Source organism: Cervus elaphus, chromosome 9 (genome assembly GCF_910594005.1).
Source record: "Cervus elaphus chromosome 9, mCerEla1.1, whole genome shotgun sequence".
Taxonomy (NCBI): Eukaryota; Metazoa; Chordata; class Mammalia; order Artiodactyla; family Cervidae; genus Cervus; species Cervus elaphus.
Window position 1 is genome coordinate 15,282,485 of NC_057823.1, and position 15,222 is coordinate 15,297,706.

A 15,222-nucleotide genomic window follows, 5' to 3' on the forward strand; every position below is an offset into this window, starting at 1 on the left:
GTGGGTTGCCACGCCCTCCTCCAGGGGATCTTCCCAATCCAGGGATCGAACCCAGGTCTCCCGCATTGCGGGAGGATTCTTTACCGTCTGAGCCACCTGGGAAGCCCCGTCAAAGCCTAGAAGGTCAAATACCACTAGACTCCGAGAATTCGGTGTCCGCATCAATGAGTTCCCGGCCCCCATCTGGTTTCAGGCCCTCCTGTGTTCGAGGTCCCTGGAACGCCACACAGTCTAAGCCCCCTATACTAGGGATTCTGGCTCCCACTGGACTCAAACCTTCGGACTTGGAACCCCCAAGTCCCTCGTAGCTCACCGGAAGCGCCTCCCCCCTAACCCCGCCCGCTTTGTATCCTCTCTTTCGGGCTAAGCCTCCTCTACCCCTGAACAGAGACCCCAGACTTCTCCAGAATCCGGCTTAGAGTCTTCGTCCATCACGCAGGCTCCCTCCCCTGCCAAACTCAGGGTTCAAGCCCCCGTCCCCTCCTCTGCTCTTTTCCCTCTTTTTCTCACGTCTTAGCGAGAAGCACGCCTCCTGGATTTGTTCCAACGAACGCATCTCTTTCTATTTTCTGCTTTCATCAGGGCTCACGCCCTCAGCTTGTGGGTTTCTGTTCCTCCATCTCCGTTTTCCCCTCCCCACCCCCACCGTCTATCTTCCTTTCTCCTCGGATATCAGCGGGGCTCACATCTCCTGACTCAGCTCTCCTTTCCCACGCTCTGCCCAAGCCCCAGATTTAGTGTTCCTTTTCCCGATGCCCGCCTCGTACCCGCGCCCCCAAGTACAGCCCTTCCTCTGTCCCCTCCCACCCTGGGGACTCAGGGCCCCGGACAAGCCGGCCCGCCGCGGGCGGGGGGGCGCCTCCTCCACGCCCGCTGCTCACCCGGGCTCAGAGCCTCCAGTCGCAGTCGTTCGGCTCGCAGGATGAACAATCCCGTTGCCGGCAGGGTCGCACCTGCACCAGATTCTCGCGGTCCATGAACACCGGGCCCGGCGACGCGCCCACAACCTCGCGGCTGCGCTCCTGCTTGCCCAGGTCGCAGAAACAGCGCCACTTTCCCCAAGGGCCAAGGACAGAGTCTTCCAATTCTAGGGATGGAGGGCCAGGTAGAGGGGGAACCTATATCCCCCCATTCTAAGGAAGGCGGAAGAGAAAGATACTAACAAATAGCAGTTCCAAACTTCCGGAGATGGTGAAGAACAGGGAAGCCTGGCGTGCTGCAGCCCGTGGGGTCGCAAGGAGTCAGACACGGCTGAGCGACTGAACAACAGCATATTTGCTCAGCTGTGTTTGTCTGCCACCCATCCCGACACAGATGATCTCGAATCTTCCCACTAGTCCCAGGTGGGGAAACTGAGCCCTAAGAAGAGCAACCCACCTTTCCAAGCTCACACATCTGGTGAGTGGCCCAGAGGGGCTGCCAAATGACACTTCCCATCTGTGCCTGCCTGTCCAGTTGGGGGTGTGGTACAAAACACATGGTGGCCACTGTCTGAAGGTGACTTCTCCCTACAAGGGTGTGATCACAAGCCGGTCCAACAAGTCCATTGTCACCTGACCAGCGGTGTTACCAGGTGGTAAATTAAAGGACATAATTAACATAATGAAGGTACTTAAAGCCCCTGGCTATGCACGAATACAAAAACAATTATCTTGACCACTTTTAAAGCAGCTACATTTATCAGACGCCCTTTACAACTGTTCTTTTACTGACTCTTCCCTACGGCCCTAGCTGACAGGTCTTAGCTCAAGTCTGGGGCTCAGAAAGTCCTGACACCTCATGCCCTCATCAAGCCTCTGCCAGACAACACTGCCCTCTTTCCATTCCTCTTTCCATCTTGGCACTTGCTGCTCCGACTCCCTGGCGAGCTCCTCCCCTTAAATCTTCGCATTTGGGGCTTTTTGCTTGTCATTCCAGCTGCACCGGTTACCTATCTTCAGCCAGGAGGCCTTCTCTGACTTTAGAAGTTTACATGCGCCCTGCCTTCTCTATCTCCGCCTTTCTCAGCACTTATCCATGAATTTATGGAGACGTCTGCGTTGGTGTTTGTTGCCTGTCCACTCCCCTCTCCCCGTGTAAACTGCTTAAAGACACTATCTTAATTTACAGATGAGAAAACTAAGCCAAAGTAACCAGCCCAAGAGGTACCCCCAGGGCTCAGCAAGGCAGAAATTTGAAGTCCCTGGAGGAGGGTCTATCTGCAGCCAGTTGGTGACGTGGTGGCAAATGAGCTCCTTTCTGCACTGTCATATCCGCGGCCTGCAGTTACCTTTCTCCTGATGCTGCAGCCGCAGCTGCTCCCAGGTGTCCCCTTCGCCCTGCTGGCCGAAGTACTGGTAGTCGGGGGAGACCTGGGCAGGGGTCACCAGCTGCAGGAGCATCAGAGACGGCAGTAGCAGTGCCGCCTGGCTCCGGGCCATGCCGGACTCCAACCGACCCCGGCGCGCTCCAAAGAGGAGCCCCCGCGCATCACCCCCCGCGGTCGGGTGCAGTGGTCTGGGCCGGAGGCTGCGCATCTCCCCCCGCCATTCGGGGGCGCGTGGTCGCGGCCGGCTCCGCTTCCCCTCCCCTGCGCTTCTTGCAGTGGACCCGACCGCTCAGTAAGTCCGCCCACCTCCCCGCGCCCTAGGCGTCATGGTTCGGGCCGACTATAAAAGGCGCCGCGGGCCCAGGCTCGCTTGGCCCTGCGAAATCAAGTCCTTGCATCCGAGAGTCGGTGCGTCCCGCCCTTACCCACGCAGGTATGGACACCAGGAGTGCATCGGGCTGCGGGGTGGACCTCCTTGGAGCAGCTCAGGCCCAATCCAGACCTCAGCGCCTGCCGCCTTTGTTTTCCGCCCGCCTTGGCGGCTGCCTTTGTCCTTGCGGGAGTGGGGGTGGGGGGCGGGAAACAGAGGCCAGAACCTTAGAGTACCGGCCGCATCCCCATGCTCCCCGTCCCCAACTCGCCACATCTCCTGGGCGGGTGGGCTTGCGGGATCGCGCTATGGCCGACACGCTAACTGGGGACCGGGCGGCAGCAGCCCGGCCGCCCTCGCTGTCCAGGTGGGCGGGTCTCCTAAAGTCTCCCGGCCGCGCCGACCTGGTCCCGGAGAGGGTGCGGGGCAGGGCAGCAACTGTCTCCGTCGCTCTGACTCGGTAACTCGGCCGGATATGCAGCGTGACCTTGGGAAGTGAAGACAAAGGGTCGTCCAGGGCTCACTGACCCGGCGTGGGTGGGGCGGGCGGGGGGTCTCAGCTTTCAGTCATGGCCTGCGGCAAGGCGCACCTCGGAAAGCCCGCCCCAGAATTCCAGGCCACCGCGGTGGTGGATGGCGCCTTCAAGGAGGTGAAGCTTTCCGACTACAAAGGTGAGGGCCTGGATGGGGGCCGCGGTGGGGGGCGGGGCACAGGCCTTAGAGGGCCCGAGCCCCAACTCCTCGTCTCTTCCCACCCCAGGGAAGTACGTGGTCCTCTTTTTCTACCCTCTGGACTTTACCTTTGTGTGCCCCACGGAGATCGTAGCTTTCAGCGACCGTGCTGCGGAGTTCCACAAGCTGAACTGCGAGGTGCTGGGCGTCTCCGTGGACTCTCAGTTCACCCACCTGGCTTGGTAGGAATGGAGATCACCAGCAAGGAGGGAGGGTGCAGCTAGACCTACACGTCTCCAGGGCCCTAGCTGTGGGTTCTGCTCAATGGGCAACCTCTGCGTATCCCGTTCCCAGCAAGAAAATAATGGGGAGGGTGACTCCCAAGTCCTTCATGATAATGACAGTAATTAACCTTTGGAAAGTAGTTTCTGTGGCATAGGGAGTTGATAAATGTTTTTTCTCAGTTAGGGCAATGCAGCTTCCCTCCCAAGAACTATTTGAGCCAGGTGGAAACTCCAGTTTAAGAGTTCGAAAGAGGAGGATGGGGACATCGGGGCAGGTTCTCTGCCTCCGGTTGCTGCTGCACATGTGAAGTCACTTTGCTAGAGTATTAGCTTAGTCTTCACAGCTGTGGGAAGCAGCCTCTGCACCCACTTCAGGGTGGGGTGGGTCAGGCTCCCTGGGACTTGCTCTCAGGCCCCTTATCTCTCACCTCCAGCACCCCCTTTTCCAGCCCTTACTTATCACACCCAGGCCCTTATCACAGGGTAAGGACCCTGCTGCACCAGCCATCTTGAGGTCCCAACCTTCTCTCCCCCACCCTCAGGATCAACACTCCCCGGAAGGAGGGAGGCCTGGGCCCGCTGAACATCCCCCTGCTGGCTGATGTAACCAGAAAGTTGTCCAGTGATTATGGCGTGCTGAAGGAAGATGAAGGGGTCGCCTACAGGTACTGAGGGAACTTCGGGAAGCCCCCATCCTCAGGGTGAGGGGACCACTCTCACCCTATGGCTAGCAGGGTGTCTGTGCTCCCTCCCCGGGTCCTGACAGTGGGTGCCCCGGCTCCTCACTGTGAACTCCAATATCTCAGGGGCCTCTTTGTCATCGACGGCAAGGGTGTCCTTCGCCAGGTCACCGTCAATGATTTGCCCGTGGGACGCTCCGTGGATGAGGCTCTGAGGCTGGTCCAGGCTTTCCAGTACACAGATGAGCACGGGGAAGGTGAGCAGACACACCCAGTCACATGTGTCCACACATGGGTACATACGCGGCCCTTGAGTCATGCACACATATGTTCAAGGCCTGCTCTATCACTTGTGTGGGCTGGATGTGAGGGCCCCCGAGAAGATTCAGCTCAAGGTCTGCAAGAAAATTCTAGTCCGGTGGGGGAGATACTACCCCAGTATAAGGGCAGATAACTGGGGAGGTAATAGAACTCTATAGAAGATATTTGAGAAGACCTGTACCAAGGCAAGCTTGAGTGTTAATTGGATCAGAGTTATCTTCTCCTGTGAAGGCCACTGCCCCTTGAAGTCCACTGGGGCAGAGGCTAAGAGAGAAAGATGTGATTCAAGAAGTCGGAAAGAAACTAAAATATCAGCCAGGGAATTCGCTGGCTGTCCAGTGGCTTCCAAACTTTTACTGCTAAGGGCCTCAGTTCAGTCCCTGATCAGGGAACTAAGATTCCATAAGCCACACGGCATGGCCAAAAAATAAAACAGGGGCTTCCCTGGCAGTTCAGTGGTTGAAACTTCCACTGCGAGGGGCACAGGTTCAATCCCTGGTCGGAAAACTAAGATCCCACATGCCTTGAGGGACAGCCCCCCAAAAAATGTCAGACAGTCCTGCGGCTGAGCGCGGAGGGCTTCTTTCATCATGTGGCATGGTCTTAGGCCTGGACCACTTGGCTCTAGGCTTTTTCCTCTGCAGCTCATGCTCTTGCGCCTCTCTCTGTCCCCTCACTACTGCCCTCCCTTGAACATGGCACTCTAGCATCACACGTGCATCCCTGTTTTTCCACAGTCTGCCCCGCCGGCTGGACACCAGGCAGTGACACGATCAAGCCCAACGTGGACGACAGCAAGGAATATTTCTCCAAACACAACTAGGCTGGCAGATGGTGTCACGCCTGGGCTCTTGGCCCGCCTCTAGGCCCCTACCTGTGTCCTGTACTGACCCAGGAAATGCCAGACCTGCTCCTTCAGACTCCACAGTCCATGACCACAGAGGGTTAGGCCAAGTCCTTCTCAAACTTCGAGCTGGTGAATGGTGACCCCCTCCTTGGAGCCCACATAACTGAGAACAGGCCTATAGGTGACTAATAAAGCATTAGGGACAGATCTGAGTCTTGTGTTTGTGTGGTTTGTCCTGGTGTGGTACCACCCCCGGCAGCTTTCTCCAGGCTGTGGTCTGGGAAACTGACATTGTAGTTACCGATCTCCACCACAAGGTGGCAGCCTTGCTTCATGCTCGCTGCTTCCTTTCTCCGTGGCCTGAAGGTGAGGAGGTTGGCGCTGTTGCCCCTTGCAGGGAGCAAGTCCCAGGCTGCCTTACGACCTGAAACCTGGCCAGACGGGGCAGCTCCCACACCTTAACAGCGGCCAGCCTGGGTTAAAAAGCCGCTTAGGAGCTGTGGTCTTCCCTGGGTCTTTTCAATAGCAAAACGGGAATAAAGACGACCAATGGGAATGAAGACAATGCATGTTAAAAGAGAGAAGTACGTGAAGATCAGGGCTCTATTAATGGTTATTAGGACCAGGTCCCTGGGACTGGAAGAAGGTGGGGACCCAATCCTGAAAGTAAAACCAAGAGTGGGAGCTTGAGGTACATGCATAGTTCTGCTGCAATTTCTGTACCACCAGAGGTTGGAAAGTCTATGTCCTGTCCCTGAAATGGAAGGGTGAGGGTTACACAAGAAGGCAGGTGTTAGGAGCAACACAGTGTCCTAAGGTGCGAAGTTTGACACTGTACTTTTTCAGGCAAGTGGTGTTGCCATTCTTAGTCCTCGTTTCCTTCCACAGGACTGACATGCTCATTTAATCCATAGACCCATTATTAAGCTTCCCTAGTGGGTTAGTCAGTAAAGAATTTGCCTGTAATGCAGAAGTTGCAGGTTCGATCCCTGAGTCAAGAAGATCTCCTGGAGGAGGAAATGGCAACCCAGTCCAGTATTCTTGGCCTGGAAAATCCCATGGACAGAGGAGCCTGGCAGACTACAGTCCATGGGGTCACTAAAGAGTCAGACGTGGCTTAGTGACTAAACCCCCACCACCATTAGTAGTACTCCAGCCTAATGCCCTCCAAAGTCACTCATCTCAGTCCTGGAGTTTTTATTCTATTGTTTTTAAAATTTGTAAATTATTTTGACTGCACTAGGCCTTCACTGCTGAGTGTTGGCTTTCTCTAGTCACAGCGAGTGGGGCTACTCTAGTTGCGGCACATGGGCTTCTCTTCTGAAGCAGGGGCCCTAGAGCACTGGCTTCAGGAGTAGCCACACACCACACTGGCTTAGTTGCTCCACAGCATGTGGAATCTTCCCAAACCAGGAATCAAACTCGAGTCCCCTGCACCAGCAGGCGGATTCTTAGCCACTGGACCACGAGGGAAGTCCTCGGCCTTGGAATTTTATCTATACTCCTCCACAAGGCCCTACGTGGTCTTCCCTGACCTCATCTCCACCTCCGTGGGTTCACTCCAGTGAAGCACAGTGGCTTCTTGGTGTTCTTTAACAGGCTGATCTTGTTCTGGCCACAGAAACTTTGCATGTACTATTCTCTCTGGCAGAACTCTCTTACTCAGGATTTTCTCAGGGGTCAGCTGAAAAATCGCCTCACTAAAGTTTCGTGTTCCCAATTTATTCTCCAAAGCAGCTCAGCTCCCCTGTTCCATCACGACCATTGTGACCAGTTTTTTTTTTTTTTTCTCTTCCTGGCACTAACCACCATCTCCAAATCATGTTTGCTTGTTTATTGTCTGTCTGCCCTGGTCCAGCTAGTGACTCCACGACCGGGTTGTTCAGTATTTTATAAACAAATTAATGAAGCGTCTGTTCTACCGCACCTAGGCCCTGTGGCCTGGTTTCTCAGTTTGTGTTTTTCTCTGCTGTACTGGGGGCTTCCAGCTCCGAAGCCAGCCAGATCCCCATCGGGGCTCGCCAGCCGCCCTCCCACCCGTCCTAGCTGCGGGGGAGGCAGCCCCGTGCGAGGGCGGCGGCGGCGCCCGGCGGCCCGAGTAGCCGCCCCGGCAGGACCAGACCTGGCAGTCGCCCCGCTCCCGGCCTGGCACCCGGGAGGGGAAACTGGCAGGCGGGCACCGCCCTTCCTGGCGGGGGTGGGGAGGGGATCGCGGTGGCAACGACGCGCAGGCAACTGCATCCCCTCGCCCGGGTCAGGTCAAACGCAGCGGGCGTGGGCTGGGCAGGACCCAGGGGCCAGCCCGATGGGGGAAACTCTGGGGTGGCTCCTGGGGCTCTGGAGCGCGGCCCGCCCACCGCGGACGCTCTGGACCCAGGCCTGGGGCTTTCCGGGCCTCAGTAGCAGCCAGCCTGGGAAAATCCCGGCCCCCTTCCCGGCGCCGCAGCCCTGCCCGGCAGAGCGGGGGAGGGGATTCCCGGAATCTGCCCGGAGACCGCTGTCGCGTCACTGGGCAGAATCGGCCCATGTTTGGACAGCGCTTCCGCAGCGTCAGCGGGGAAAGCCCCGGAGCGCGCGGCTGGGCGGTGCCGCGCCTGCGCGCTGAGCGTTTCGCCCCAGGCATCCTGTCCCCTGGCGCTGGGGGTGGGGTGGGGGGGTGGCTGGACTGTGTACCCACCCTGGACCTTCCAATCCGGGAGATCAGGAGACGCGAGAAGGGTTGGATACCCGGGCTGAGGACGCAAGATGCCTGAACAGAACTGGCGAGGTTGACACGGTTACAGGAGCAAGCCACAAACAACCGTGGGGTGGGGGCTGCCCAGTACTCCCCTCCCTCCGCCCGCCCGGCTTGAAAAAAAAGACAACAGAAATTAATAAAGAACTTTTTTTTTTTACTTAAATAGATTCAATAAAAAGGACAATAAACGAACTCACACATAAACAAAGCTTAAAATAAATCCTTTAGAAACCGACTGCGTGTTTCTTCACAGTACGGTTCAGAGAGGGGAGGGCAGGGGGCGGGGGTCCCCTCCCCAGTATCCCCGAGGACTAGAGTACCGGGCGGTGGAACCAGCTCCGCCGCAATCGCCCCCTCCTCCCCTCCCTGTTAAATACACAAATATATTATATTCAATATGAATTGAGTTCTGCAGAAAAAAAAATAAAAAAAAAAAATAGTGGAAGGGGGGCTTGTAAACGTTGAGGTGGAAGGACTGGGCGCAGAGCGGGCGAGCAGGAGTCCAGTGTGGTTTGTAGCGTCCTCAGGCCCCAGGGCCAGTGCCCACCGCCTGCCCCCTCGCCCCATGGGAGGCGTGCGCCCAGCCGTCCAGGTTGGGGAAATGTCCGTACGGGGGATAAGGGGGCGCTCAGAAGGCGTGTCCCTTGACCCCAAGCAGCAGTTGGCAGCCGTTGCTGACGTGGGTCATGACCTTCTGTTTGAGCTGGGCCACCTGCTCCCGGAGGAGGCCGGCAGTGCTGGACAGCCCCGCGTTCTCCGCCTTGAGTGTCTTCACCTTGTCCTCCAGGCGCGCGATGCGCTCCAGCTTCCGCTTCCGGCACTTGGTGGCCGCCAGCCGGTTTCGCAGCCGCTTGCGCTCTACTTTGATGCGCTCCTGGTCTTCCATGTTGATGGGGGACACCGGCGGCGTGGCATCGCGGCTGCGCGCCTCAGGCACGGTCTGCGGTTCCTCCTTGAAGGCGGAGGCGCCACGGCCCAGGCCCAGCTGCGCCGGGTGGCCGCCGGCGAAGGGCGGCGCGTGTGGGAGGTAGCTGATGGTGGCCGTCGGGTAGGAGCTCCCTGTCCCGACGGCGGCCCCGGCTCCTCCGGAGGGCGCAGAGGCCGGAGAATAGCTGCTGAGGTTGGTGTAGACTGGCGGCGGCTCCGGGCCGGCGTAGACGCTCCCGGGTCCGGCTGGGGGGCCCCCGCTGGCGCCCAGGGACACGTTGGGGGGCGTCACGTGGTTCATCTTGTGCAGGTCGTCCAGCGCTTTTACAAAGCCGTCGGCGAAACCTTCCTGCTCCTCAGTGACACCGCCCCCTGCGCCCCCCGCACCTCCACCGCTGCCACCCCCGCGGGGGTAAAAGTACTGCCCCGGGGGCGTGGGCGTCGTCGTGATCACGCCGTTGCTGTTGGGGACGATCAGGCGCTCCAGCTCCGATGAGGCTAGCTTGAGCGACGCGCCTGTGTCCGAACCCTGGCTGGAAAAGTAGCTGCCTCCGCCGTTGCCCTCTGGGCCGGGACCCCGCGCACCGGGTGCTTTGAGATTTCGGTAGGGGTCGGCCAGGTTGAGCGCCAGGCTGGGTTTCAGGAGTTTGTAGTCGTGTAGAGAGAGGCCGCCCGGGGTCCGGCCGTATCCCGCCGCTGCGTATGAGTCGTCGTGGTAGAAGGGCTGTTCCATTTTAGTGCACATCCGGGCGGCCCGGGCGGTCTGAGGGGGTCCCTGCGGGGCCGCCCCGGGCCTCGCTGCAGCGAGCCGCGCGCAGTCCGCGGCTGTGCCTGTATCAGGTGTCTGGACGAACGTTCCTGAGGGCTGGCACTGGTCGGGAAAGGCCAGTCGGAGGCTGTGCGAGGAAGCTCTGTGCGGCTTCTCGAGCCCTTCTGCCCCTCTCTGGCACGCTCCTTTTCTTGGCGTCGCTTCCCCCTTGCTCCCTGCTCCCTGCTGGCTCCAGTGCTGGCCTGGCCGTGCTCAAGGTCCCGGCCGCTCCGCCAGAGCCACAAGCCTTTATACCACGGTTGTCAGCCGCGGAAGTGCGCTCTGATTGGCTGTCGCCCGAGCCAGGCCCCCGCGCCCCCCTTCTGGAGCGTGGGGAAGGGGAGGAGGCGGCTCGCGTCATTGTCAGGAAGCGCGTGTCCTTGTAAACAGCGGCCACGGGCTGGGTGGCTCGGAGCGCCTGCAGGGGGAGGGGCCAGAGGACCCTAGGGTGCGTGAGGAAGGGGGTGCTGGGGCGATCCGAGGCACACCGGGAGAGGTTTCGGGGAGGGTGATGATTTCACCGATATAAGGGATACGAGGAATTGGTACTGAGCAAGTGTGTGTGTGTTGGGGGGAGGGGGTGGTCCCGGGATGCACACGGAAAGGCCTGAGTGATCTGGAGTCTTTCAGAGGTGCTGGAGGGCTGAGAATACACTGAGAGACCCCGCAAAGGAGAGACAGGAAGGTTAAGCAAGGTAGATGGGGAAGCGGGGGAGGAGACATCTGACTCAGAAACTGAGTGGGGGTCCTAGGTACAGAAGGGTTGAGGGACCGAATTTTCCCAGGAGGAGCTGAACCCAGGTGAAATAAGGAGGAGCGATCAAAAGTGCACCCGGGAGAGGTTGGAGGGTCCACTATGCAAAAAATGAGTCGGGGTCCTGGAGCCCACCGGAGAGAGACAGAGTCCCCCACAAGCGGGAAGGGGAAGGAATTGAGAGAAACTAGAAATGCATAAAGTGAGTGAGGGTCCTGAGGTACACTGAGGCAAGGAAAATACGTGGGGTAGAAGATTGGGATACTGTCAGAGGTTGGGGGTCACTGGGGTCATCTGCGAAGCCCCAATGAAGGAGAGAATTGGAAGGGTCGAGGCACACTTTCAGAATTGAGATAATATTGAGAGGGTCCCCGGTTGAGACCTGAGAGAAGGAGGGGTCGGGACCTTCCATGATCGGCTCCCCCTCTCGTGGGTGCCTGTATACTCCCCACCCCAAAGCCCTCCCCTAGTGACCCTGAGGTTGACCGACACCGTGTCGGCTCCTGGTGCCTAGACCCAGCCCGACGGCTGGGGCGCGGTCGCCCAACCCCACTCCTTCCTTAGAAACAGGCTGGGGAAAGAGCGCCGCGGCAGGAAGTGTGGCAACAGCCCCCGGGGACGGAGCCCGGCCCTGCCTCCGTCACTCGAATCCTACGGGACCAGGCGCCCCGCCCTGTGTCCGGCGGGGTTCAGCGCCTCGGAAGAGGAACCTGAGCAGGCGACCCCCGAGGAAGCCAGGGGCGCTGAAATAGCCCAGCTGCAGAGGTCTCCAGTCACCGATTCCCATCCCAGGAATGGTTCAGTCCTCGCAGCCCGCAGGGAATGGCGGAGGCTGGCAGTCCCGGACGATTCCACCGGCCCGAGGGAGGGGGACCCACCCGGGAGCGGGGTCTGGTCGCCAAGGCAACAGGCGGGAGTCCGCCGGCCGGACTGGGGGCGGGGCGGCCCCCGGAGTCTCGCCCCGACGCCCATATAAGGGCACAGGAAGGGGTGGGTCTAGCGCTGTCCCGGGGCCCCGGCCAGGAGCCGGCCGCCCCGGTATCTGCCAGGTCCCAGGGCACGCCCGGGCCCCCGGACGGCTAGTCCCGACCAGCCCCGGCCGCCGCCCCCGGGGCCCCCACGGCCGCCTGGCCCGGCCCCACCCAGCCGCTCTGAGGCCGCGTCCTGCCAGGCCCTGCCTGGCCCGACCCAGCCTGGCAGGTCCCCGCCTGCCCGAGGGCCTGGGTCGGACTTCGCCCCCAGCCGGACGGGAGAAGAGGGGGCGGGCCAATGCCTCGAGGCGACCCCGGCGCCTGGGAGGGCTGACACGGCTGCCTCTTACCTCGAGCCGGGTGCCCTTACTTTCTGCCAGGAGGTCTGGCACATACATCTGTAGGGGCTGCGGTGCCCCCTCCTTCACTCATGTGGGTGAGGGGTCCTACTCCTGTTTTAGTATGGGGGCTCCTCACCATGCAGAATACCTAAAGGGGGATCCATTCCCTCACCCTAGGTGTCGCCCTCATCTGAGGGAACCCTTTCAGAGCCCCTTCCCCAGGAATAAGTGAAGGTTTAGATGGTGACGCTTCAATTTAGACTTAAAGTGGAACTTCCAAGCAGATAGGAAACCAGCCTCTAGAACCAAAGATGAGCTCAGGCTCTCAGAGAGTGAAGCCTCTATCTTTGGGGAGATAGATGGAAGTTTCTTTAGGGCAGAGAGAGGCTGGGGGAGAGGGGCTAGCCAACCTTTACAGGTCAAGCACAGAGTTCACCAAGTGTGGAGGAGAGAAGCAAAACGAAAGAAGGCAAAAGAGAAACAGCTCTGCGGGGGCTGGGGAAGTCCAGCAGAGCAGTGGCGCGTTGGGGAGGAAGGTCCCACGAGAAGCTGGGGGTGTCCCCATCTCTGGAGGGTCCTTGTGACCCCTGGGTCCCCCCTCCCCTCCTCCCTTGCTTGAACTGCTCCCCTCCCCCGCCCGAGGCTCAAGGGAGATTCCAGTGGCCGCTGAGTCTGGCAGGCACGCTGCCAGGTCTGTGTCTCCCGCCCATGCTAATAACTGCAGCTGACATCTGGCTGGGCCCTGCGGGGGTGCAGCGGGCAGCGTTGGGGGGCTGGGCAGGTCTGACCAGAGGGCAGCATCTCAGGAAGCGAACCTGCAGGTCCCACGGGCCAGGAGGCCACAGTGAGTCAGCCCTGACCAGTGCTGAGGCTGGCCATGCCAGGGGAGTCCTGGAGAGAGGTGAGACTGTCCCAATGAGGGTAGAGATGGAGGCCAAGGACCCAGCAAGGAAAAATGGGTGTATGGGGGTGGGGGTTTGGGCAGAGAGAGCTGCAGGGTTGGAGTCATGCAGACAGACAGCACGACTCAGAGACACTTAAGCAGACAGAGAAATAATTATTATTTTAATAGCTAACACTTATATGGCTCTTCCCAGGAGAAGGAAATGGCAACCCACTGCAGTATTCTTGCCTGGAGAATTCCATGGACAGAGGAGCCTGGCGGGCTACAGTCCCTGGGGTCCCAAAGAGTCAGACACCACTGAGTGACTAACACACACACAGATATGGCTCTTACCATAGACCAGGCACTCTTCTAAATGGTTTACATAGAATAACTCATTGCCTGCTTCCAACAACCCAGCGAAATGTATGCTATTTGCTATTAGCCCCCTTTAAGAGACTAGAAAACTTAGGCACAGCAAGGTAAGGAACTTGGCTCGTGTCCCATAGCTCAAAGCCCTGGGGTTGACCTAAAACCTGAGCTGTCTGGTTCCAGAGTGTTAGCCACTTTTGTGTAGATAATCACAATCAGAAAGGCATGTATGCAGTACCAACTGTATGCTAAGCTCTGCAGGCCCTTTCATAAAGGGTCCCCTTTATGGGGGTTGGGAACAGGACAGAGGGGTGCTGGTGTGTTTGGGGGCAAGACCAGCATGCTCTCTGCACGAGTGTTTGAGCAGGGGGTGGGGATTGGGCCAGGAGGGAGGGCGGGGGCCCAGCTGAGCTGGTACAGCCGGTTCCAGGCCCCTGCCAGTCTCACCCTTGTGGCCTGGGCACCACCCCCTCATGCCGCCCCACTGGCGCCAAGGCCAGCCCCGTGAGGAGGGTGTGAGGATAGCCCCCTCCTCTGTCTGCACTGGGTGCCCAGACTAGCAGCCGGGTACTGCCCAGGCCATGGGCTTCAAACCAGCATCTGCCTAAGGAGACTGTGCCCAGGCTTTCCTCATGCCCAGGGGCCCGGGACCTGGGGGACTGGATAAGGAGGAAGTTTACCCACCCCCACCCATGGGTCTCTCTGGGGCTTTTGGCCTTGGCAGGAGGGACTTCTCCTTCTTATAAATAGCCTGGTGACCCCCCTCCACCCTGGCCCCACTGGCCGGCAGGGCCCTCACCAGGAAACTGGGCTGGGGGCTGCCTGTGAGTCAGCCAGTGGGCAGGCCAGGGCGAGAACCCGCAAGTCATAGCACCCAGGCTCCCTTGTCCCTGCCCCTGGGTGTGGACAGGCAGCTGGCAGGAAGAGGCTGAGAATCATGGAGGCCCTCCCCCAGGAACCCCTAGCTTGCCAGCTGCATCCCTCCCTCACCTCTGTGGTTTGGGGGGTCCCTATCCCTCTCCTGGGGAGGAAGTAGCTCGGTTTTCTTGGAAGCAGGAAGGAGAGTCTGTCCTCAGGCTGACTAAGCTGGGCATGAGGGGAGTTTCCCACAAGACTTTCTGGCCCACCCCCACCCCCCCACTGCTGGCGAGGTCTTGGGGGGCTTGAGCATGGCTGCAATCCCGGGTGCCCCATTTATAGCGGATGTGCTGAGAAAACAGGCCCACACCCCACCAGGGACCTAGGCTGCTGAGCTGGGCCTCCTAGGGGAAGTGACAAAGAGCCGTCTGGGAGGGGGGTGGGGGGAGGTGTTTGGAGAGAGTAAGCGCCAGGATCTCTGGGTGGGGGTAGAGAAGGGCTGGCAAGCCCAGAACCCCACAGTACCTCATCATGGTTCAGGGGCGCGCGTGTGTGTGGTTGGCTGTGGGTTTGTGTGTGGCTGGCCTGTCAGGGCGTGTGAGAGTGTGTGAAGTCTGTCTTCTCAAGGCATGTGTCTGTGTGCTGGCCCAACCCTGCAGGGGTGTGTAGGGCCTGTCTGCTTTGGTGGGGGGATGGGGTGGGGAAGGGGGGTGAGTGTCTGTGTGTATGTGTATGGGCTATATGATAGGTTGTATTGTGGCTGGCCTGAATACAGGAGTCTAGGTTGTTCTGGAGTTCTTACTGCTAATCTATTTGTGTCTGGTCTGTACGTGTATGTGTGTGTGTGTGTGAGGTCCATGGCTTGCCTGTGTGAGGTCTGTGTGTGAGGTCCATGGCCGGTGTGTGTCTGTGACCATCTGTGTGTGTGTGTCCATGTGGGTTCTGTGGCTGGTGTGTATGTGTGCATGTGTTAGCCAACAGGTTCTGTCAGGGTGTCCTTGTGCCAACGTTGTTAATGAATATCTGACTGGGGCCTGTCCATGCTTCTCTGGGTTGGGTGTGACTATCTGGCCAGACCATGTCTGAGAA

The 15,222-nt window shown here is 59.2% G+C and overlaps 3 protein-coding genes across 3 annotated transcripts; 1 reads left to right on the forward strand and 2 right to left on the reverse strand.

Annotated features, from left to right (window-relative positions):
* Positions 1-887: 887 nt before the first annotated feature.
* THSD8 (thrombospondin type 1 domain containing 8) lies at positions 888-2,516 on the reverse strand. The gene is made up of 2 exons (XM_043911336.1): positions 2,270-2,516; positions 888-1,087 (listed from the first exon to the last, which is right to left on the reverse strand). The coding sequence occupies exons 1-2, from the start codon at positions 2,514-2,516 to the stop codon at positions 888-890; spliced, it is 447 nt and encodes a 148-aa protein (XP_043767271.1).
* A 91-nt stretch (positions 2,517-2,607) lies between these two features.
* On the forward strand, positions 2,608-5,689 carry PRDX2 (peroxiredoxin 2). Its single transcript, XM_043911335.1, has 6 exons — positions 2,608-2,741; positions 3,239-3,350; positions 3,439-3,592; positions 4,177-4,299; positions 4,441-4,571; positions 5,373-5,689. The coding sequence occupies exons 2-6, from the start codon at positions 3,248-3,250 to the stop codon at positions 5,456-5,458; spliced, it is 597 nt and encodes a 198-aa protein (XP_043767270.1). The 5' UTR covers positions 2,608-2,741; positions 3,239-3,247; the 3' UTR covers positions 5,459-5,689.
* A 2,663-nt stretch (positions 5,690-8,352) lies between these two features.
* JUNB (JunB proto-oncogene, AP-1 transcription factor subunit) lies at positions 8,353-10,192 on the reverse strand. Its single transcript, XM_043911337.1, has one exon. The coding sequence runs from the start codon at positions 9,889-9,891 to the stop codon at positions 8,848-8,850; it is 1,044 nt and encodes a 347-aa protein (XP_043767272.1). The 5' UTR covers positions 9,892-10,192; the 3' UTR covers positions 8,353-8,847.
* Between the last annotated feature and the right edge of the window lie 5,030 nt (positions 10,193-15,222).